This window comes from Branchiostoma belcheri, unplaced genomic scaffold, assembly GCF_001625305.1.
Source record: "Branchiostoma belcheri isolate BF01 breed outbred unplaced genomic scaffold, Haploidv18h27 scaffold259, whole genome shotgun sequence".
Lineage (NCBI taxonomy): Eukaryota > Metazoa > Chordata > Leptocardii > Amphioxiformes > Branchiostomatidae > Branchiostoma > Branchiostoma belcheri.
The window spans coordinates 154,081-177,927 of NW_017803864.1; the positions used below are offsets into that span (position 1 = coordinate 154,081).

The 23,847-nt window shown below is 39.4% G+C and overlaps 2 protein-coding genes across 2 annotated transcripts; one reads left to right on the plus strand and one right to left on the minus strand.

Annotated features, from left to right (window-relative positions):
• Window positions 1-3,631: 3,631 nt before the first annotated feature.
• On the minus strand, window positions 3,632-6,658 carry LOC109471771 (NADH dehydrogenase [ubiquinone] 1 beta subcomplex subunit 2, mitochondrial-like). The gene is made up of 3 exons (XM_019771129.1): window positions 6,470-6,658; window positions 5,637-5,769; window positions 3,632-3,950 (listed from the first exon to the last, which is right to left on the minus strand). The coding sequence occupies exons 1-3, from the start codon at window positions 6,547-6,549 to the stop codon at window positions 3,873-3,875; spliced, it is 291 nt and encodes a 96-aa protein (XP_019626688.1). The 5' UTR covers window positions 6,550-6,658; the 3' UTR covers window positions 3,632-3,872.
• Window positions 6,659-6,961: 303 nt separating this feature from the next.
• Window positions 6,962-21,571, plus strand: LOC109471777. Its single transcript, XM_019771135.1, is given in 9 exon segments — window positions 6,962-7,464; window positions 10,394-10,595; window positions 10,598-11,142; window positions 11,597-11,810; window positions 12,720-13,047; window positions 13,502-14,295; window positions 18,985-19,156; window positions 20,056-20,305; window positions 21,127-21,571. Coding segments are annotated over 9 exon segments (2,937 nt in total). The 5' UTR covers window positions 6,962-7,257; the 3' UTR covers window positions 21,352-21,571.
• Window positions 21,572-23,847: the final 2,276 nt, after the last annotated feature.

Below are 23,847 nucleotides of genomic sequence, written 5' to 3' on the forward strand. Positions count from 1 at the left end.
GATGGCACCCAGGCTACTGAAGCTCCACGGAACTCCAGAACTCAGTACAGTGCCGACTCAAAAATGTCGCAAAATGCCATGTGTCAGATTGTCGTGAAAGTTGCTATGTACTACCGCAAGTTCACAATACCAGCTTTGTATTCCTGTGGTTTAGCAGCATTTTGGGGGGGCTGAATTTTTTAAAATTCACCTGCCCACACTAGTTTGGGAGTCTTCAGAAGATGTCATCCATAAAACTAAGTCAGTGTGGCCTACTAATACTAAAATAATAAGGGCTAGCATAAGTCTTTGATATACACAATGTTTTTTCTAACAAGCAGTCTTTTTGCATTGTGGGATCCGGAGCTACTGCAACTAAAGATATATTCAAATCTGTCTGTAGCATCAAGTCTGTTGAAGTCTATTGTTATTGATTTGAGAAATTTAGCTCACTACAATGTACATAAAACATATCTAGAGCATTCCATGACAAACTGAAATTCATCTACTTTGGACAAAATGTGCAAAACCTTTAGTCAGCGGTTACCTTGCAATATCTGCCTGTTTCTATATTCATACTTAATTTGCTTTATGAAGTTCAATAAGTTACTTATATCATAAAAGTACTAGTATATTTCTTGTTCATAACCATTTACACATGAACATTAGGGCCTGGTTAGATGGGTGTATGATATTTATGCCGCTTGGGTCTTACTTTAAATCTCAAAATGTTCACGGTGAATTTTGCAGTGACTTCTTATCAGAGACAAGATACAGTAACTGTAATGTATACTACAGGATTGCTCCAACTGCAAACTTACAACACAACAAAGACATCTTTTCCCTCATGTGTTTGTTTACCATGTAAATTCTGTTATAATTTATATGTACTTTGTGTAATCTGAACCCTGTAACTGTAAGATAAGCCATCATGCTAAAGGGTAATACAGCTGGGTTCTAGCTAGGATTTAATTTTAGCGTAGTGGCACTGGCTGCATGCATGTCAAGAGAGCGAAGCGACCGAGAGGGGGGATGGGGTGGAAGGGGGGATGTGCCCCTTTTCTGCAGTGCAGAGCTTTTTCAAAATTTGAGCTAAAAAGAGGGCATTTGAGGGATACCCATTTTAGGGAAAAAGTGTTATTTCTAAAGAATGTACAATGTATCCTTGATTGGTAAATTTTCACATTTGATCTGGCATTTTTGAAGAAAGAAATACTGTCACAATGCCCCTACAATGAAAATTGGCGTAGGGGGAAATTTAGCATAGGGGGTTAAAATTATACTTACAGCGTAGGGGGCCCCTACTTCGCGCTAGCTAGAACCCTGTACAGTGTATCTTAATTAAGAGAAAAACACAATATTCTCACTGGAATTTACAGTAATTTACCATAAGCCATCCTGCTGAGGCCTTGATTTGTATTCAGCATTGTTCATAATGGTGATGGGAAGGTACAGCTGTATTATGTCTTCTCATTAGTCAATTTAAATTTCTGGTGTTTCATTTTCACTTGGAATGTTATCAACAGTATGTATGTAGCACACTAGACTTAGATTAGAAGTATTGCCTTAATAATTTTTATAGAGGTAGGGATAAATTGTTAATCTATTTTGTAAAAGGGAACAGAACCTTAGAGGTTTTATGTTTAGTTTACATTTAATCATAATTATATCAATCTGTCAGTATTAGGCCGTGTTTATGTGAAGTCACCCAAACTGTGATTCGGGTAACTCGCATTCCTCACATCTGGTCCACGTGCCACAAACCGTGCCTGATCCCGATTCTCCGAAACTGCATTTATTGTTGTTGGATGAAAACACGCAAGGTGGCGTGTTATTAATGTCAGAGGTCAACGACCTGCTTGCTGGTGCCCCTCCCAGCGTATCTCGGCCGAATGTCGACGTAGTCCCCCCAGAGGCGGTGAAGCTCGTCCTAGAACGGACACATTATTTGACCAATTTACTACTCTTGAAGTTGCTGACACGTAAAATTTGGTATTGCATATAAATGAAGAAATATCACCCCGTAATCCATGACCAGGCGAAGTTACATTGAAATCACATTGCGTTCAGACGCAAATCGCGATGTGTGAAAACTGATTAAAAACCACCTCTAGAAGTGGCTTGGGATCAAGGCGCTTTCAATGTGATTTCGGAGCATTCAGATGGAGACACTTGAAACCGGATTCGGGGTAAACCACATGTAAAGCGCCTTGGGTGACTTCACTTACACACGGCCTTAGTTACGATGCCTTCATATTTGCAGATGTATTCTGACTCTGATGTAAATGTTGAACAGCTGGGCAGAATTATAAGTACTGTAGATGTCAGGACTGTACTTTTATCAATAATTTCATAATTTTACAGACAATATTAATTGACATTATGGACTCAGCAGCTGATAAAATTGTACTGATTCCTGGCTCTGATTTGACTTTCAACACATTCAGTCACTAAAAAACACTCTAGTAAATTTAATAAATTTTGTCATGTATAGTAAAAACAACAACTGTTACAGTGAATTATTTCAACATTGAAATTAACTGTACTTCGTCAGTCCAACATACTGTACGTTTTCTAACCTTCTAGGTGCATTTATATTTATTTTACATCTTGCTGTTTTAAGTTGTAAGTTGTTGTTTAGAGCCTGTATCAAAACGCTTGAAGGTTGCATATGGCCTGGATGCTGACCACGTGAAAGTGGAATATTATGACGTAAAAACTGGTTGTAAGCATTTAGACCAGCTTTTTCAGCGAAAAAAACCCTTACCTTTTGAAAATTGGTATTTGTGTTCACACTTAGCTAAATAAAAAAACGTTTTTTGAAAAACCGGTTGAAACTGCTAAATAAAAGTCTGGTATGAATGGGGTCAAAGAGTCATAACGTACCTATAGGTAGGTAGCTACCTACGCTGTTTTTTATTGGTACAGTACTAATGACTGTCATGTTCTCTAGAAATTCTAATTACCGTAATAACCTTAACACCAAGTCTGAATTTTGTTTGCAAAGTTGCAGGTTGTTAAATTTTTTTCCTGCAAATTTCAGGTGGGTTTTCTCTCCCCTTTTCCTAATCATGCACATTCTACAGTAACTATGATTATAATAATGACTCCTGTGTCATCATTTACTTCAAACACATGGGAGGGGACTGCAGGGTTTATGTAATAGTACTGTACACAATGAAAATTTTTACATCACAGATTCAACAACAAACACACCAGCGTGCAAAATAACCGGTTGCCCAGTTGCCCCGGGCAACCAAATTTTACTTGAGGCAACCTATTTTTTAACCTAGGTAGCCCAGTGTGCTACCTGAATTTTAAGAATGCCCCCCCCCCCCAAATCATGCCCACTTGGCTTGCACCACTGTATCCGGCTTTTTAATTTTAGGTATTAATGGCTATTACTAGTATCAGTTAACTAAAGGCTGTTAGAAATGTTGTGAAAGGCTTATGTATGTAACATTACTAAGTACTTAATTTGAGAAAAGTAGTAACTTATAGGTGGGGCAACCTAAAATTCTGATGGGCAACCTAATTTTTGCTGTAGGTTGCCCACTGGACAACCTGGTTCAAAAAAGTATTTTGTACACTGCACACTGACCATTACTAACACATTTGACTTTAAAACGACAAAGAGACATACATTTCTGTGATTGTTTTATTGATTTTCTCAAGAACCTTCTGTTCCATAGAATATTTTCTGTACATTTGACAGATATTCAACTTCCTTAGAATCCCTACACTTTGTTTCTTCACTCTAGTAGTGTGACGTGTATATTGTTGTAAATTGGTTGACTCATGGACCATCTGTTAGTGACCAACACGGCAAATCTGAACACAGCAGATAGAATGTAACTGTTGGTATATCATTATGTTTGTCTTGATGTAAGTTGTCAGTCATCTTCGTCCAGTGGAGGGATTCCCAGTTCCTCGTCTGTCCATTCCTCTGTTTTGGGCCAGGGGAAGTGACCCTACAGGACAGGGTAAAAAATTACTACATTTAGGGAGCTACTAGTACTAGGAAATTACTATCATGAAGGTCTTACAAAGCTTGTACATGTACTTACATGTACAAAACTGGTGTTTTTTGCCTGAAGGTAGTTTACTGGTTATGTGAAACAAACAAAGGAAGCCATCTCTCCTGTCTGTAGTTTTATCAGGTTGGTAAAAGTTTGGATGCGCACAAAAGGGCTCCAAATACTAGTACTGAGAGCACATGCACCTTATTCAGGACTGGTATTGAATTCATTTTGGGGATTAGGTGCACTGGTACAACCAACATAAAAGATTTGTTGTGATGTGAGAAAAATTGACCTTTAGTATTAATTTTTCTTAATTTCCTTAACAAGTTCAAGGAGGTTTAAAAGTTCAAACTCTATTGCTCTTCTTTTTGCCCACTTGACCTATGACCTGGCCATATGATTCTGCATTCAGTCGAGCTACATGACATTGTACATGGTATACACAGGAGCCACACACAGTTTTCTTCTTTACACCTACCACCACCCCTTTCTCTGCCATTCCTGGGTAGCTTTTAACTTAAAAGTTTAGGTAATGGTTTATATGATGTCATAATTTCTTAAAATTTAAAAATTACATAGAGTCGATTCCGCGTCACCGAGTGGGTTTTTTCTCCATGTTTCTAATACATTTGAATTATTTAGAAGAAAAGAATACCTTAGTAACAAAAGTTCTAAATTTTTCAAAAATTTGAAAATGAAAATTTGAATATATTTGAATTCATTTATATATTTCTGAAACATTTTGAAAGTGACTGTACAAAGATCTCTTTATTTAGAATAAATTTGAACTGTAACCCATTTGTTTCTTTCACTATTCGAAATATTTAGAACTATTTCAAACAAATGAAAAATGGTAGATGTGGGTAATTGCCCCCATAAAAGTAGGTGCTAATCCTACTCTTTTGTATTCTTCTGTATATTTTTAGATTTCACTGTTGGACACTGGTGGCTCTTTTGTTGTAAGGCATCAATGCCTGACACCCAGGCAGTCTACCCTGTACTTCACAGGGATGTGTGAATTACTTCCTTCCCATCCCACTGACCTATTTACAAAATGTTAGAAATAATTCGAAATAATGGTAAAAAATGGTAGAGTGCTGTTAGAAATATTTTTAGAAACTATTGGAAATGTCATATTCCACATCAGGAATATTTCAAACGTTTTTGAAAACCTGGGAATTATTTAGAATATTGACAAGACGTTCAAAATATTTCCAAATAATGAAATTTCTTAGACAAACAATTACAAGAATTCAAAACATTTCTAAATAATGACAATAACAACCCACACGGTGACGCGGAATGGACTCTACCACCAACTCAGAGTGACTTTAAGAATTGTATTATATCATATACATGTATCATGAATTTTATACTTGGAGGATTTTAAAGGCGGATCTGTAAGCAATGACGCATTTCAGGTAATGATTTTATATTGTACCTGCTATGTCATTGGGAATAAAATCTGAAATTTCATTAAGTTCTTGTTAGGTTTTCTTTTGGCAAAAGTGACCCTTGATTAAACTTTTCCCTTTCTCTGGCCACACTGTGACTGTGTGTGTGTGTCACTGGTCTGTTTAGTCTGTATGATAATAATTATTAATATTACAAGTAAAAGTAACTGTTTCCCCTTACCAAGATGTCCTCAGGAGTGTGCCATGTGTGCCACAGGATCCAGAACCAGAAGAACCCCATCAGAGCGTCAGCCCTTCTGTGTAGTCCCTTACTGGCAGTGATCAACCCTCTGTACGGGAACTCTATATTTGCACTAATAAACACAAACAACAACAATTACATACTCGCTTTACCACTGGGACATGACAGCCTGGGGTTGACCAGGATTTTGGGTACTGTATGTTGATGGCCATTGTTGAAATAATTGGATTGTAATTATGCAAATCAGGGAATACATGTAAAACAGATACAGAAACTACATGTACTTAGTACATGGTAGTTTTTGTTACATGTAGTTGTAGGTAAGGATCAGGACACGGTCGGTCGCAAGTTAAAAAAGTACTATATTTAGAATAGAGTAGAAAAGAATAACCAAGAAAGACAAAAACAAACAAAGAAACAAACAAACACTATCATAAAAGTTCTGACTGTATATACAATATAGTAATCATAATCATATGTTGAACTTTATTCACCTGAATATTCACCTGAATCCAGGCCATTAGGTACCCTTACTGGGTAATGAGGCCGTCTTCGTGGTGTAGATTACACAAAGATTACACAGAGATTAAAATTTATTTCCAATGACCACTTTTGTCTTCATCAGACGAGCAAACAAATTATAGCAGCATGAAAAGTCTACCAAGCCTGAACTTGCTATACACATAGTGACAAATATTTAACTTCTTGTTGTTATTTAACGTAAAAGCAACACACTTTCGAAGCTTTCTCTAGAGGTCATCTCGCCCCCCTCCCCACATGGACCAAAAAACGAAACCAAAACCACAACTTACTGCCTGACTTGTGATCTTAACGGTCCCCGAGCTGCCAGCATGCCTGCCTGTCCTAACCGGAGAATTGCCGGCCGCAGCATGGTGAGATTTTAGGGTGATTTTGAGGCCAGATAAAAACTTTTTCGCTCCCCTCTGCTCGTAAAACAAAATGGCGATTTGACTGCAGACTATACCATCCTCCAGGGAAGAACTAAGGAAATTTATATTTACCAGTTTTCCACAATCATAACTACAGAATATGATAATATTACGAACTATTTACCAAGGATAATTTTAATATATTTAGGATAAGACAGTTTTATTCTAATATAAAATGATTTCAGAAAAAATTACTTTTTGAATTATAATCACCCATGATATATGGTATAGTCTAACAACCTTTAGCCTCAATGTCCCTACCTCATTTGTTAACTGCTCTCTGATTGGTTAATCGGTTGTCACTTCACCAATCAGAAACCAGTTGACAGATCTCTGTGGGACGCTATCTAATCACCAATGTAAATAGCAACCAGATCTTCCTAGCAGCGGGTAAACAAAGTAGTGGCTATGCTTCCTACATGTGTATCTCAGTTTTGGTAGTTACGCTTTGACTTGCAGCCAAGTCGGCACGCCGGATAGGGCACCGGCTACTTTTCTAGACATTTTTGTCTCCAGTAGTGTCTTAATTTAGCGTAACTTTCCCTTTTTATCCACTAATGGTGTGAAGAAAGGAGGAGTGGTGAAAAATATTTTGCCGGGAAATTTCTAAGACGTATTTTCTGAGACATTTTTTCAAGGAGGACTTGAAGATGACGGCGGTACCAGTGCTTGCAGGTCGGGGTTTTCCGACAATGTTCGGTGAAATCCGTGATCAGAATGTGACATTTTGCGTGGACACCTCGGGCAGCATGTACAGTGATCTGAGCGTTGTGAAGGAGCATCTGACTGAAGCACTACTGAAGATAGCATACACAGCTCCGGACAAAATGTTCAACGTCATCGAGTTTTCTACTGAGGTAAGTTACTGGCAATATCTCAATTCCTACTTAATTACTACTGCCATACTACTACTACTACTACTACTACTACTATTACTACTAACGTTACTACTACAACTACTGCTACTTAACGTTAACGTTACTTACTAAATGTATCTATTCTAGAACATTAGTCTGCACTGAAACACTTTGCGACAGTAAAAGGAACTCTTTTCGATTGGAAACAGAAATATAGAAGAATTGAACTTGGCAGAATGATAGATAAATTATGAGACTAGCATATCGTGTATCGCATATGATATAAACCTGATGTTTTTGGAAACATAAAAATAACTTGCAAGCTGACACAAAATTTTGAAAGCTGAAAACAGGGAAAGCACAACAAAAAGTATTAGCAGGTCTTTAAATGTGTAGTAAATGTTCCCCAGCCAACCAGAAAACACTAGCATAATTTGTTTATTCAAAGCTAGTTAGTGCTATAGTCAGCCATTGTGGGCATGGATATGGTGGAATTACATGTGGTCTGCATCTTTTAGGTTGAATCACCCACAAAACTATTGAAGTCAAAGATAGAACAGTAACTACAGTACTTCTGAACACTAGTAAAAGAAAAACACACAGGTTGCAAATGATTAGCTGACTGATGCAACAGTCGCCATATTTGGTCAAAATGCCCTTAAGGGATCTTCTTTTTGATTCACCACACCTTAATGTATTATTAATTAAGCAGCATTCCACATTCCTGGGCAAAGAAAAAACAACATGGTGTCAGCCATTATGTTGTGTATTAACTACCATAGAGACATTCCAAATACTATTTTATTTGTGTATCGTGTATTGACATCTAAAACCAGCCACCAACACTTATGTTCTACCTGTATATATTTGTTATCAACCCATACCAATTGTACAAGACTTAGTACAAAATGTAGTATTAGTTAGACTCTGTTGAACAAAATGTTGCGGGATATACAAATTTAGCTGTACTGATTGGTAGTGGAGTGTACTTCTTTTTACAAAATGTTGAGACAGCTAAATAGTATTGTAACAACCATTGCAGAGTCAAGGTGGACATGAAGATTTCAGTTCATACACAAAGGAGATTTTATTTAGTTAAATGTGAGATATGATGTTGACATCATTATCTGTATGGTCATGACATGACTTGAACCATAGATTATTAGGGCTTCAAACCTTGCAAACTAACAACTGTAACTATAGACAACCAGGGGCGCCAGAGTATACAGTGCAATCGTATTAGAATACAGCGCAATTTTACGGAATACAGTGAAATTTTACGGAATACAGTGCAATTTTACTAATGACGTTGTTATGACGTAACCTGGGCCGGGCTTTCCAGGGATGCCGCTGACGGAGTGTACTCACGCATTTCTGTGTTTTTCGAGTGAATTTGGACCGTTTTCGTAGATAGACCTTTAGTCAAATCACTACATACTACACACAGGGCATGTTACTACATAGGGATCATTTTGAATTCGCTCAAAAAAGACAGAAATATGTGAGTCAGCGGCGTCCACCATCTTGAAACTCAAGGAAAGCAGGGTCCAAGTCACATGATTTAACGCATTAGTAAAATTGCACTGTATTCCGTAAAATTGCACTGTATACTCTGGCACCCCTGACAACTGTTTCTTAGAGACGAGTTGTTGTAGCTCCATGGTTGTCTATGTGTTTGTCCAATACTGTCAAAGTTGATATTTATCTATTGTAAGAAATGTCATAGGCCATTGTCTGACATTGAATGGTTGTGTCATTGGCAATAATACATGTCTGATTGTGTGTACATTCCCTGTTCAGATACATGTCATTAGGCCACACCAATTTAATTTGTAGGTTCTCGGATTCGCCTCTTCATTTTTTTCTGATTTGCAAAAAAAAAAAAAAAAATTTGATTCTGGTCCTAAATCAACTGAAAAATGCTCATGTTTTGCCCCCAACAGTTGAGGAAAGTCCTTTTCTTCCTAGTTGTTACAGTTTTCCCATCTATCATTGCAGTGGTTTAATTAAAAGTTCGAAATTCAATGTTTAAATTTTAACCCAGCCTTTTGTGTTGACTTCATGGCTCATTCCATAGCATTTAAAGCCTATAATAGCATGCCTAGACCTGTTTTTATTTTTATTTTTTTTCGCCCTGTCGCTTCATATTTTTTCTGAAAAAATCCGAGAACCAACAAATTAAATTGGTGTGGCCTTATGTTTGAATGCAATCCCTATGATCACGTTTAGTATTCAGATAAAGCTATGAATATTTCAAAGTGTAGTTCAAAACATACGTACATAATATGTAACAAGATGATGTCACAAGACAGTCATAATACATGAAAGGGGATAAATAATTAATAGGTGTACATTGATGAAGGTTAGACATCCAGGTAACAGGTATAAACAAGAAAACACTCAGGTACTCAAGCAATTCAAAACATCCAAAAGTTCTCTTATGACAATACTGAATGTACCTGGAATTCACTACTGTCATATATTCACGCACAGGCTATCATAGTTTTGGATGCTCCTTTGAGTTGAACAGAATACCTGTCCCAACAGTCCAGTAATACATGCATGTGTACCTATGCACGTTTTTTTTCTAGAAAAATTTAGCTAAGAGGGAGCATATTGCAAGCATGGCAAGGGAGCGAAGCAACCGACGTTTTTTTTTAAATGAGAGTAACACAGTTTGTAATGCTAGAATGAATTTTTGTATTATCTTCACATCTTAACTGAAAAAAAAATGAGAAAGACTAAATGGTGTGTAAGTAAGTAACTCAGGGTTCAATCTGAGAATTGATATGAGGGAGCAGGCTGGTTACATGAGGGAGCAGCACCCTTATTCCCCTGTTTAGAAAAAAAACCTGCTATGCTCCAAAGGAGTGTCTTAACTAATTTTATGCTAAGCACCTGAATAATAACTGTGTTTGTTGCTCATCAGGTTGACCAGTGGGCTGACCGTATGGTGAAATGTACTCCACACACGGCCACCAGAGCGGCAGGCTGGATTCGTGCTTTGACCCCGAAGACAGGAACAAACACCTTAGATGCCTTACTGACGGCTCTCGGAGACCCGGAGTGCACGTCCGTGTACTTAGTCACGGACGGTCTACCCGACCAGGCGCCGCACGACATTCTCCAACACGTGGCGTATCTTCCCGCGGCCGCCCCGTCCACTGCATCTTCCTGACACACACCTTCGCTGACGCAGCCGCACACGACTTTCTACAGGACCTGGCTATCCAAACTCGCGGGTCCTTCCACATCATCACTCTTACAACTGACGGTAACGTCCACAGGGTCACACCAGTCTACCGCGCTGACCATTCCGGTAAGCGTCCACTAGGAGGTCCTCTGTACCCACCACTCAAGTCATCAAGTGTGATGACAAGACTTGACCATAACCCGTTCTTGGAAGGGACAGATCCCACCCCCATTGTCACCTACACACCCTGGGAACCAGTTGTCACATACACACCGCTGGACACAGTTGTGACAGTACCGAGTGTGGGAACAGCGACGTACACTCGCCCGCTGAAACTCCGCAACACCATCACGGGGAAGATCGTGGACACGACGAGTCTGGAGTTCTCTCCGTCGGCTAGTCTCATCATGCGGGGGACACGAGTGTTGGCGAGACGGGATGAAGACGGTTACTACTACATGGGCACAGTGGCAAATCAACTTCCTGTAAGTTGGATGACTTAGTTATGGCCATATTCAATAGTCCCTTTTTGGTTTGACTTGACTTAAATGCAGCATATGTTAATGTTCTGTATTATTGCAGAATGTCAAAATTTTGTTCTACAATTCAGAAATACTTAGGACCTAAACCCATGGCGTATACAAAATTGCATGTTGGCAAACATTTTACTTCAAATTTGAAAAAATACAATATACATGCAAAATTATTAATCGTATAGTATTATAGAGCTAGTACATGTATGTTATGCTGACACCATTGAACCGCAAGCCTGTTTTTTTAGTCTGCAAAATTGCAGGTTTCCGGGTAATTCATTTTCTTAATAATATGCAATATTGAAAATGTCTCTGCAAAATGCAGAGGGGTACTGCTAACAGTTATTGCAATGACGCATTAATGTACATGTATAGCTAACATCAATTTCATTGCTTGAATCTATAGGATGCAAAGGGCCGTTTCATGATTGAGTTTGACAAGGCACCAACCTTGAAGAGTCGTATGCAGGAGACAGGCATCTATGACATGATCGCTCATGTGGACGCCTTCCGACACAAAATAGTCCCTGGTGACAAGGTCCTGGCACCGTGGGAAGAGACAGGACGGAGATTCGGGCCCGGAACAGTACTGGAAGGGGTGGAGAGAAGATTTGAAGACAGTAAGTTGTCTTTTTTGTACCATATTTATGAAGATTTACCACATTTGTTGATAGATTGACATAAGGCCACACTAATTTAATTTCTTGGTTAATGGATTTTCTAGAAAAATAATGGAGCGGGCGGGCGAAAAAATAAAAATAAAAACAGGCCTAGGCATCCTATTATGGTCAATAATGGTACGATAGGAGCCATGAAGTCAACACACCAGGCTGGTTCAAACTTTAAACAATGAATTTTGAACTTTTAACGATACCACTGTATTGAAAGATGGAATAACTGTAACAACTAGGAAGAAAAGGACTGTTTTCAACTGTTCAAGGCAAAATATGAGCATTTTGCAGTTGATTCTGAATTTTTTTTTTGCAAATCAGAAAGATGAAGCGGGCAAATCCGTTAAGCAAGAAATTAAATTGGTGTGGCCTAACAGGTGACCATCACCTTGTCAAACTTGAGACCAGACAAGTTTTGGGACAAGTGTGGTGGGATCTGTAATGTGCTCAAGGTGTGGCTCTACTCAACTTTGGTCACCTGTATCAAATGTACATGTATCTTGAAAGTTCATCTGACAGTGTGTTGGTAGAAGTCATTATGCAGCAAGTTTAAACTGTAACTTCCAACTTACACAAGAAATTGGACTCACCCAAATTTTTTGACTGTACAACTCCAGTCTTTGTCAAGGAATGAGCAATCCACCGCTTCCGTGACGTCATGCAGATAACACACGTGACTCCGTGAGCAGTGGATCATAGGATGCAGAAAGTCTGTGGCGCCCCCCGTCTCTGTTGAGGGATGGCTGTAATGCCCTGATGTACTAGATGGCCTCTTTAATCCCTTGCTGCAAAATGTACATGTAGTATTCACCTAGTCCTGTAGTGAGGTCTCATTTCCTGTCCTCTTTGTCTTTTCAGGTATTGATGATGATGAAGACTTGGTGGTGACGTTCTGGAATGGTAAAACGGAGTCTGTCCCCAGACACAAGGCCATCTGGATCCCCCTCATGCTGTACGAGAGAGTCATCTTTGAGCTCCAGATGCCTGTGGCGGCGCGGGAGAAGTTTCTGGAAGCTAACCCAGGCTGGCCGTACGAGTCTCCGCCCGGGTACCCGTCCACGTACATCGTCGGTGACCCGGCAGAGTTCACTCCACCCAAGCCTGCACGCATCAAGTCTCCACATCTAGTCAGCAGTACCAGGCACGTCTACATGCCAACACACTACCCAACATACCCGTACCCCTGGTAAGTTGGAATATTCTATTATATAACTGTTGTATTTGGTCATCTAAACAGATAGGGAGTGAGTATTGTAAGATCTGCTTAAAGGGTGAATGCTCAAATTTTCCCTGTTCAGAAAATACATGATCAGGGCTTTTATCTGAGCTTGTAAATTACATCTTACACTTCATTAATGAAATTGCTCTCCAACACAAAAATTTGACTTGCTGGAATTTTTTAAAACAAATTTTTCGGTCTTAATCAGCTACATTTGTATCTGACCCAAATCCTGTAGACACGTGAAAATCACCTGGATTTGGTCAAAATGTCTGGTGAGTCAAATTTTTAGGTTGGAGAACAGTTTAATTTTCATTATGATAACAGCCTGTCTGACAGTAAACGTAGATCTAAGATCAGGACGATAAAGATGCAAATGCCTGCAAACATAACTAAACAGATTTTGTCTCAACTTTTGCAGGTACTGGTATCCAGTTGTCCCATCCACTTTGGAGACAAAGGACGATGGGAAAATCCCCGGAGCCGATGTCACAAAAGATCAGCTGAACAGAAAAGTCTTACAGCAGCTGAGAGAGAACAAACTTCTCCTGGATGACACCAGGGAGGAGATGAAAGACCTCAGAAGGTCCCTCAAGAAATCCAAATCCATAGACAGTGGCCTGAGTTCTCTAAGTGACTATGAGGACTTGTATGAGTATGAAGACTTCACACCTAGAGATAAGTCAACCAACACTGATTGGAGCCTCTACAAGGAGACCAAAGGGACACAGAAGGAGGAGCGTCCGCCTTGGAGATACTGGTCAAGAACACCGAGATCTCCTGTGTCGAAGGCACCCCATCCTCCAACGTCAAAGCCAACGAAACGGTATCCAGCGTTTCGCGACACCACGGTCGACACTCCGATGGAGCTGCTTCGAGGGCCAAACGATGAACAGGTTGTTGAGCGTCCCGTCGTTCCGCGTGGAACACACGGACACTATCAGACAAACTCTCGCCAGCTCACACCGGCCAGGCCATTCACCGCGCCGGGGGGTGGGAGAGCGACCGTTGTCACAGGGCCGAATGACTACGACTATTCCGTGTTCAACACGGTCAACCATTCGCAGCCGCCAGCACAGCCGCCACAGGGACCTCCAAACAAGAGCTCGGCCTTCCAGAACGTTGACCACACCTTCAGACGCAGCATCAACATGAGGGAAGCCATGATGCACCCACAACCTCCACCTGCCTCTCCCTACCTGGCACAGAGACAAGGTTGGCCATCATCATCATATTGATCATGACATTTGTAATGTTCCCTAATATATTAATGGTGCTGTCAAGACTGCTTTGAATAACAAACTCTAATGTTTTTCTTATCTACAACAGTGATCTGACCAACAATATTACATTTAGACAGTAACACACAGCTGTCCTTTTTTCCATCGCTAGGCACACTTAATGTGCACATCCTATAAACATTAGTCTTGACGAAAGAAATTACCTTCAAGTTGTAAGAAACACTAGTACTGACTCCTCAAAAAGTCTTTGGCCCACCTTGGTGCTTAAGATGTGATGTGATATGAATGAGGAGGATAACACAGGTACATGTAAATAATCTATCCATGGTTTGAGATACTCATGGTTTCTGTGAGAGTTAGTGGAGATGCCAGGTTGCCTGGTGCAAAAGTTTCTACATAATATGTAGAGGACTCAACAAAAAAATGTCCAATGCACAGTCAGTCACATACATTGTATACTAACCATTTCACATTTAAAGTGACACACGTATATATGCCAGGAGTGGTTCATCACAGCTTGTACATGCTGCAAAGAAAACCGCACACTTCATGCATTATAATAAGTCAATATTACACCGACTTCCTTATATATAGCATTTTTTTTTACAACAGGAGTCTGGAACACAAACTTAAGGTGACATGATGTACATACATGCCGTGAATGTATACATTGTACTGTGAAAAAACACTGTCAATTTAGGTTGTACCTAGTGCTGCATACCAAAACCCACATTAAGGTTCAAGTCCAGAGGTTTAGGTTCAGTTCCGGACTTGTAAGTCCGGACCTAAACCCATGGTATATACAAAATTGCATGTTGGCAACCTTGCAATGTTCAGGGTGAAACTTTGGTCACTTAACATGGAGGCCGGCACTTGACGATGCCCAAAGGCAATGTCTTCTTCGTTTTGCAGCAAAGATTTTGCAATCTACGGAAGGTTTTAGGTGGTTTGGAAAGAAAAGGGGTATGTGAAATGGTCTTTTATCATCATCATAATGGTAATAAGTTCTATTTTTTTTGGACTTGAACCTAAACATTCTTACAAGTCCGGATCCAAGTCCAGTGAACTGGTACGCAGCACTAGTACCCCATGTACTGTGTGTAAATATGACTGGAAAGTGTCTGTTTGTTTCTTTGGTGTGTCAATCTGGCTCAGCTACATTGTAAACTAGCTATTCGGGTGAAATTGGTATCATAAGACATTTGGCTTGCATGACATTCAATCCCTTAGAAGGTTGCTAAGCCCCAAATGTCCTGTGCTTTGTGTGCTTCAGAGTGTACCTGTATTGTGTTGTGGCAACTACATGTACATATTTGAATAAACAAAAGTACTGGACACAGCTAAGTGCATGTATTTGTTGTGTGGCAGCTTAGTTGCAGTGCAACTTACTTACTGTAATCAAATGTTCTACATCACCAGGCAGTGACAGACAGAAAATAGGACAAAGTCACAGGCAGATTAACTAACATTTTTCACTGCCACTGGGGTTGACTTATCTATCTAGCGATCATAGCTTGAGAATTTTCCTTACCGGTATTCATAATATATTTTCTACATCGTACCATTCCTATACAAAGGCCATTTAGTTCTAAAATACAAGACTAGTATTTCTTTCCCTATCAGCATAACACTCACTACAGGACTTTCTGCACTCTGCTTTTGAGAATGAACACTTTTATCACATTTAATTTCTTACTTACATAACACGTGTGTTTCACTTCACATTAACAAGATGTGTGTTTTTCTCTCCCTGCACCCCTTCTTCCTTCATAGATGAGTCTTCTACACTTTCAAGGGATGTTGGGCCAGCTTCTGAGGATATGCAGCTTGTTCCTATTGAAAATGTCAAAGATTCTGAGCAGGATAACATGCAGATAGTGCCAGTTATGGATAGCTCACAGAATAAAACCGTTAGGTTCTCAACAATCAAAGGCAATCCAGATCATGACAGGCAAATATTGCGAACAAAATCAGAACAGTCAGTACAACGTAGGGACGGATCAAGGAGCAAAGCCAGGAGTGTTTTCGAAGCATTTGAAAACTCAGAGGGTACAAATATAAGGTCATTGAAAGAGAGGGAAAATTCCAGCATCCAGAGTATTGAACTTTTGCATGTTTCAGGAAATTCATTGGGAAATGAAGTGAAAAGCATTCTAGGGGGTAAGAAGGAACAAAAATGTAAAGATGTGAGTGTGTCTGAGGTGCTGGAAACTGGTCATGGCAGGATGGCTTGTGATGTAAATGTGAAAGAAAAGTCAGACAGTAATGATACAGAATTTCTGAGGGAGTCGAAAAACTTGGGAAACCATAGTCAGTTGCAAGGCATACATGTGAGAAGCAATTCCAACAGCAAAAGTGCTAATGCACATGTAGTTTCTGAAGATGATTTTAGCAAAACAATCTCCGATTACAAGATGAGTGAAAAGTCCAAGAAAGAAAGAATTGATCAGCTTTGTGTATCTGAATGTCCGCAAATGACAAAAGCACAGGCAGTACAACAGACCAAGACTTCCAAGGCAAAAACTGCAAATCTTTCAGAAACCACAGAAACAGAATTTGGAACATGTGTACGAAAACTGCACATGTCAGAAAAATCCAGCAAATTGCAAAACACACAGTCTGTTTTGGTGAGAGATGATAGTCAGCTAAAGGTAGAGAGCAGCTCTGGTCCATCCCATAATACTCTACCATCATCCTGGGACAGAGAGGAGCTGTCCTTGACTCAGTCCTGGTTACTTGCTGGGTGGAAACCAAACTACAACTCCTACGGAGTCATCACCCACAAGTGTAGGATATTTGTCGCTTGCTTCCCCATCCCCATTTAGTAGATTTGCATGCTTTAGTTAAGTTTATAAAATGATAAATGGCTTTGCATGGCGGTCAAATAATACAGCATGACTTTTCTCTGTCAATGGCTGATATAGTTCAGAAATACCATGGTGACCATGGATGTGAAAATATTTGAAGTTTATTATTTTCAATTAACAAAAAAGCTTTTTTTTTTAAATCACAGCTGCAAGATAACGTACAGCCTGCATGTAGTGTCTGAAATACTTGTAGTTAGCATTTAGTAAATGTATGATGATGATGGTGACGATAGATGCATGTTAACTTTGCAATCCTACATGTATATGCTAATAATTGCAACTGATAAATTTTCCTGTGTTTATATGGTGAGTTTGATTTGGGGTTAAAATGCCTCACACATGGAACATTTTTAAGTTTCCTTGTAAATCTGATTATCTTCTGTTAGCTAAATGTCACTCACACTTTTTGTTATATCTTATTTTTTGCTAGATAATATGGTTTAAAAAAAAGAGCAATCTAATGTCAGCAAGAAAAACATTCTTGAAAAAAGACAAAATTTACAAAAGACCTGCATCAATGATACTTACTCCTCAAACTGAACTCACCACCAGTGTGATCTGTATACTAATAAGAAGGGATTTTCTTACAGGCACTAAACTAACTCCCAGTAAAGTGGGAACCACAGATGGGACCATGGTACCGCCACAAACAGTGGTACAGGACTCTGTTCCCAGTTCGGAGGTGGTACCAGTTCACGTACCTAAACCCCCATCTACAAAACAAAGGGCTGGTCCTCCAAATGATAGCAAAGGCAAGGCCTGTTGGGATTGTATATATTGTCTTGTAGGTTTGTGATGTACATGTGCAGCTGTGCATCATTCTTGTGTATTATGCAGCAAGTTTAAACTGTAATTTCAAACACAAAAAATTGGACTCACCCAAATTTTCGACTGTACAACTCCAGTCTTTGTCAAGGAATGAGCAATCCACCGCTTCCGTGACGTCACACAGATAACACACGTGACTCTGTGAGCAGTGGATCACAGGTTGCAGAAAGTCTGTGGCGCCCTCCGTCTCTGTTGAGGGATGGTTGTAATGCCCTGATGTAGATGGCCTCTTTGTGTTGAAAATTAGAGATTAAACTTGCTGCATAATGACTTCTACCAACACAGATGAACTTTCAAGATAAGATTGTTGTGTATTGTTTTGCATGAATGTGTGCAAGTCATGTTATTCTAAATGTCATCATTACTCACACAATTTGCATTTCATCTCATTGAATGAATTTTCCCATTATGATTCCAGGGCCTAATGAAAACAGATCAAAAAGTCTCCCTGTCCTCATTATTACGGAAATTTTACTTAATTTTCACATTTTTTCAGAGATTTATGTATTAATGTATTAAATAAATCATTACTTGGATGATATCAGTCAATGGAGCATGTTGTGGTATTCTCATTTCCGTAAATATGACAGTTATGCATTATATACCCAGGTCCTGTTGCCCCAATCTTTGTGTGCAAAGTCAAAGTCCTGCAGTTAGATTTTCAAATAGTAAGAAATGGACAGCTAAGCAATATTACTATTTACTGTGTATTTGATTGCCCTGACAGTGACAAACTAGCCAAGAGAGCATGGCCATGGATAAATCAGCCTTCTGTGATAGCTACCAATGATGTACACATACATTACACCGTGCGAATTTGAGAGGAAGGATGTAGAGATTACCATAATTAATAACAAGAATAAAACTTGATATATTTCCACGAAAGGCAGTTTTCTCAACTCGATGACCACTTTTGACCAGTACTGAAAACATTGTTGCTAAAACTGGAATTTGATTTTCGTCATCAGGATATCCACTGAACGAGACAATCGGACGCAACAAAAACATCCTGAGTCAGGAGGAGGCTGAGAACACGCTGTCCGACTTCCGGCGCCGTAGAGAGATGCTTCGCCGACAGTCTGAGCACAGACAGAGGACCGAGGCTGAGGAGAAGGCAGCGGCCATCGAGGCTGCTAAAAGGTAAGGAATGGATCGACTTCACACAAGTTTTAATCAGCTTTTAAATTGAGAAATTATGTCACTCTGTATTTTATGTATGTAACGTTAAGGCCACACCAATTAAATTAGTTGGTTAACGGTTTCGCCCGCTTCAATTTTTTTTTCATTTTGCAAAAAAAAATCATAATCAACTGCAAAATGCTCATATTTTGCCCTGAACAGTTGAAAACAGTCCTATTCTTCCTAGTTACAATTATTCCATCTTTCAATGCAATGGTATCATTAAAATGTCAAAAGTCATTGTTTAAATTTTGAACCAGCCAGGTGTGTTGACCTAATGGCTCCTATCATACCATTTTGGGCCATAATAGGATGCCTAGGCCTGTCTTTATTTTTTTTTTTCGCCCGCCCACTCCATTATTTTTCTAGAAAAATACGTTAACCAAGAAATTAATTTGGTGTGGCCTAAGTTTGTATTTCGCACATTTTACTGTACATTCAAGCATGGTGGGAAAATGTCCAATAGGGTATATTCTGAAATAAAGATTGATCAAAAGTTTGTTGTGAAGAAACATGTAGCCTTATCAATGTGAAGTCTAGAGAAGTGTAAGAAACAGGAGGAGCGAGTAGAAACAGATAAAAACCCTTCTGGTCCCGAGCTGGGGTTCGAACCCACGACCTCCCAGGCACCAGCTTCATAACCCGACGCTCTAACCACTCGGCTGAAAAGGTCTAGACCCGTCGGCCGGGTCAGTTGGTAGCGCCTATAAACCCCCCACTGTTACACTAGGTCCATCACTTCTTTAGGAGTCAGATTTGAAAGAACTGCTACACTAGAACACAAATCAGCACCAAGGACAGGGAAAAGCCTACAGCTCTGGGGAAAAATTAAACAAATGTTGTGTTTTTTTCTTCCTTAGACAACAGGCACTACAGTTCATCAAACAAGACATTGATCGTCATGAGTCCAACGAGAAGAAAGTCCAGGACACTATTGAAGCCAAGCGGGGCATCACCAGCTCCATCCAGCAGTATGAGAGGAACAGGGAAGATGGACACTTCCAGAAAGACCAGGACCGCGTGTCGGCACTTCGGCAGAGACAAGTCAGACATGACGTACTCCAGCAGCAGAGGATGCAGGAGAAAGAGGACACCATCAGGAGAAGACGAGTAAGTTCATATTCAGAGGCAATAATGTTATGCCAGTCTGATCCAAACACGAACATTATTTCCCAGTGAATGCACTGTAGTAAATGAGATACTTTGAGACCAATAGAAACAGATAATTGCTAACAGTTGTCACAATTTCTCCATCCTTTTGCCATGATGTAGATCACAAAAGACTATATTTTTACAAGGAGGTTTAATAACCTCCTTGGTTTTTACTGAGATCACAAAACCCATTCATTATGCGGAATGTGGGACTATTCATTATGCAAGTTGCCTTCAAAGAAGAAGTCAGACCTCATGATAGCAAGCTTAGTAGCAGTATTTATATATTAAGTGGTCCTCGTCATGATGATGGACGAATGATAGTATAAGTTGATCAGACAGTAGTTTGATGGTTCTTGGATTTTTTCAGAAAAAATATGAAGCGTCAGGGGGAAAAATAAAAACAGGCATCCTATTACAGCCTCAAATGCTACAAAAGGAGCCATGAAGTCTACACAAAAGGCTGGGTTAATATTTAAACAATGAATTTTGAAATTTCAATCAAACCACTGCATTGATAGATGGAAAAAAAACTGTGACAACTAGGAAAAAGAAGACTTTTCTTCAACAGTTGGGGCAAAATATGAGCATTTTTGAGTTGATTCAGAACCAGAATCTTTTTTTTTGTTGCAAATCAGAAAAAAAATGAAGAGGCGAATCCGAGAACCAACAAATTAAATTGGTGTGGCCTTATCCACATATAAGCGATAAGCCTGGATCAGCCATGATTTTGTAATTAGATTGTGTAAAGATTATTTCTGACTTGTTTGATATTACAGGAGGGACATGAGGCTCGTATTGCCATGCACAACCTGGAGTCTGAGATCAAGTACGACGTGGAACAAGGAAAACTTCAGACCAGAGACACACGGAGGAGAATAGCCGAGTCCCAGCGACGCGAGTTCTTCCACAAAAAGGAGATGGCGGCTCAGGAAAAGAAAAACTTGACGGCAACGGTAGATGAGCAAAAGTTACAAATGTACAGGTCACATGTTCTACCTTAATGACATCAAACTATGCAGGAATTGAGAGAATCTTTCATAATATATTTAGTAAGAGAAGATATGAATTTAAAGGTAGTTTTTTGTAACTATAATTATAGTTGATAGTCATAAATGCACAGCAAACTAGTCAGAGAAGTAACATTTGCAAAGCAAATACATAATGTTTACCTTCGGACATCAGTCACCATGGTGACAGACGTCAACAAATCATGTCATTGGCCAGGTCAGAGATTAGTGTTTGGAACAGAAGAGGAGGAGGAAGAAACTGAGTAGAAACAATACTTTTCCTTTGGTAAATATAATTTAGAAGATTACTAGTACATTAAGGTAGAGGAGCTACTTAAGGGAAACTAAGGTAATGATATTTTATCTTTCAAATTCATCTGTCATAAAATTATTGTTCGTCAACACGCTCAGTCTTCTGTAACTTGCCTTATAATATTAATTACAAATGAAGATGACAATGTTTTATCCACATTGATTTTGAAAAGTTTCAAGTTATGACTAAAATAGTGCCTTAGAATTAAGTATTTTTACATTCAAACTGAATGGTGGAAGACATAATCTATATTGAATACTCATAGCATAGAAATAGAGGCTTCGGAGTACAGTAGAGACAGTTTCCTATGCAAGCTATTTATTCAACTTTCAAACAGGCTTATTAATTGATTATGTGCATGCAGTCTCAGGGGTTGAATTATGACAGGCAGGACCATATTAATTTTCTATATTGTGATTGTGGAATATGATTATGTTGTACATCTACATGTATCAGCTTGTATGACCCAGTGTCACATTATTTTGAGATTAATAAGATTCAAAATGTGTCATATCTGAAGACACCATGTTTTATATTTTGCATTTATTACATGTCATAGTTGCAGTCATTTATTGGTGCTGGTCATTACTTTTTGAGTTAGAGTCTCCTTAGAATTGTATTTTAGGACTTTATAGCTACGCAAATGACATCCTACCCTGAAAGTCAATATGAAGCAACTGTAATTTTCAACACAAGAAATTGGACTGACGCAAATTATCAAATTCTTTGTCAAGCAGTGACTGGAGTGACAAAGACTGGAGTTGTGCAGTCCCATTTTTTTGTGTTGGAATCTTGCTTCAGAATGACACCCTTTTTCCTTTTAATTTTATTCTGACTTACATGTAAGTATCACTGCATGGGTGCTATAATTATAAATCTGCTGTTCTTCTTCGTCTTCTTCGTTACTGCCCAGCACTACAGAGTAGTATTATTGGCAGTCGTTACGCAATATTGTTAGTAACAATTGTGCCCGGTACATAAAAAACAAAGGGAAAAACAAGGATAACTGAGAAAGGAACATAAGACAACTGATTTTGTGTGTGCTAAAGACAGGACAAGTGCATTAGTGCGTTAGTAATATTTACATATATACAAGACATGATGGGGTGACTCAATGCAGCAGGGTCCTCGCCAGTTCAGATTTGAACTGGGCGAGAGACCCCGCCTCCACCGTACCAGGCTCAAGTTCGTTCCATTCCCTGATGGTACGGGGGAAGAACGAGAGCCTGTAGAAGTTGGTTCTGCTCGCGATGGCCTGCTGTTAAATGTGTAATTTTTAAAACTTCTTAGCCATAATGTTAAACATGGCTGCCATAGCCAATAGTTAGCCCTTTCATCAGACTGAAACTGAATTAAAAATGTGGAACTTTGGTACAACTTGCTTGTGTGTGACTGTTTCTGGTAACCTGTCCATGAATAAAGTATTGCACAAGCAATACTGTGCAATTGGCTAAAACAACGCCCCCTAGCAGTTGCAAACTGCATGACAGTAATGTGTGAGTACTGGTAGTGCTGTGCTTTAAGTAGTAATGATGCTGTAAGTTTAGGTAAAAGCACTGTGTGCCACAGTGAAACAATTTTTTCTTGCAAAATCACCCCTCTAGCCTGTCCCCCTGGCCAGGCTCCTGTGGGAAGGCCCTCAGACACTGGAGTTTGTGTAGCAAAGACTACATTTCATCCTACATGTACTGTACAACATGTATCCTGTGAGAATCTAAATACGTGATCCTGTAATAAACCTGGCATGTAGGCAGGGAGTAGACTCCTTAGGCCACAGCAAGTAAATTCTATGGATGACATCCTCCGCAGACTCCAAATCTAATGCGAGCAGGCGAAAAAAAACAAGGCGGGCAAAAAAAACAAACAACGTTCCTACATTTTTAAATTTTGACTCAATCATTGTACAAATGATTTTCATTCAGTGGGAACATCACATATACACAGCCAGCATCACATATCACTGCATCAAAGTATGAAACAAACATTAAATCAGAGCCTTTTCTTGTCTCCTCTCTTCATAGTTATCTGCCATCCACCTTCCGGCATGGCAACAGACATCTTTGCTAGCCTCCTGTGCAGGCCCCGCGGCGGTGGGGAAGAGTTTTTAACGCATTATTTTAATATAGCCGGCCATCCTACATAGCCGACGAGAGAAGGTTGCTTTCCCACGGGGGCGG

Excerpts from the sequence above, each read along its gene's own strand:
- LOC109471771 (XM_019771129.1), bottom strand. The coding sequence starts at position 6,549 with ATGCTGCGGCCGGCAATTCTCCGGTTAGGACAGGCAGGCATGCTGGCA. Across the intron at positions 5,770-6,469 it reads TTAAGATCACAAGTCAGGCA|TGCAAATATAGAGTTCCCGT; the intron begins GTAAGTTGTGGT and ends TGTGTTTATTAG. Across the intron at positions 3,951-5,636 it reads ACACTCCTGAGGACATCTTG|GGTCACTTCCCCTGGCCCAA; the intron begins GTAAGGGGAAAC and ends CCTGTCCTGTAG.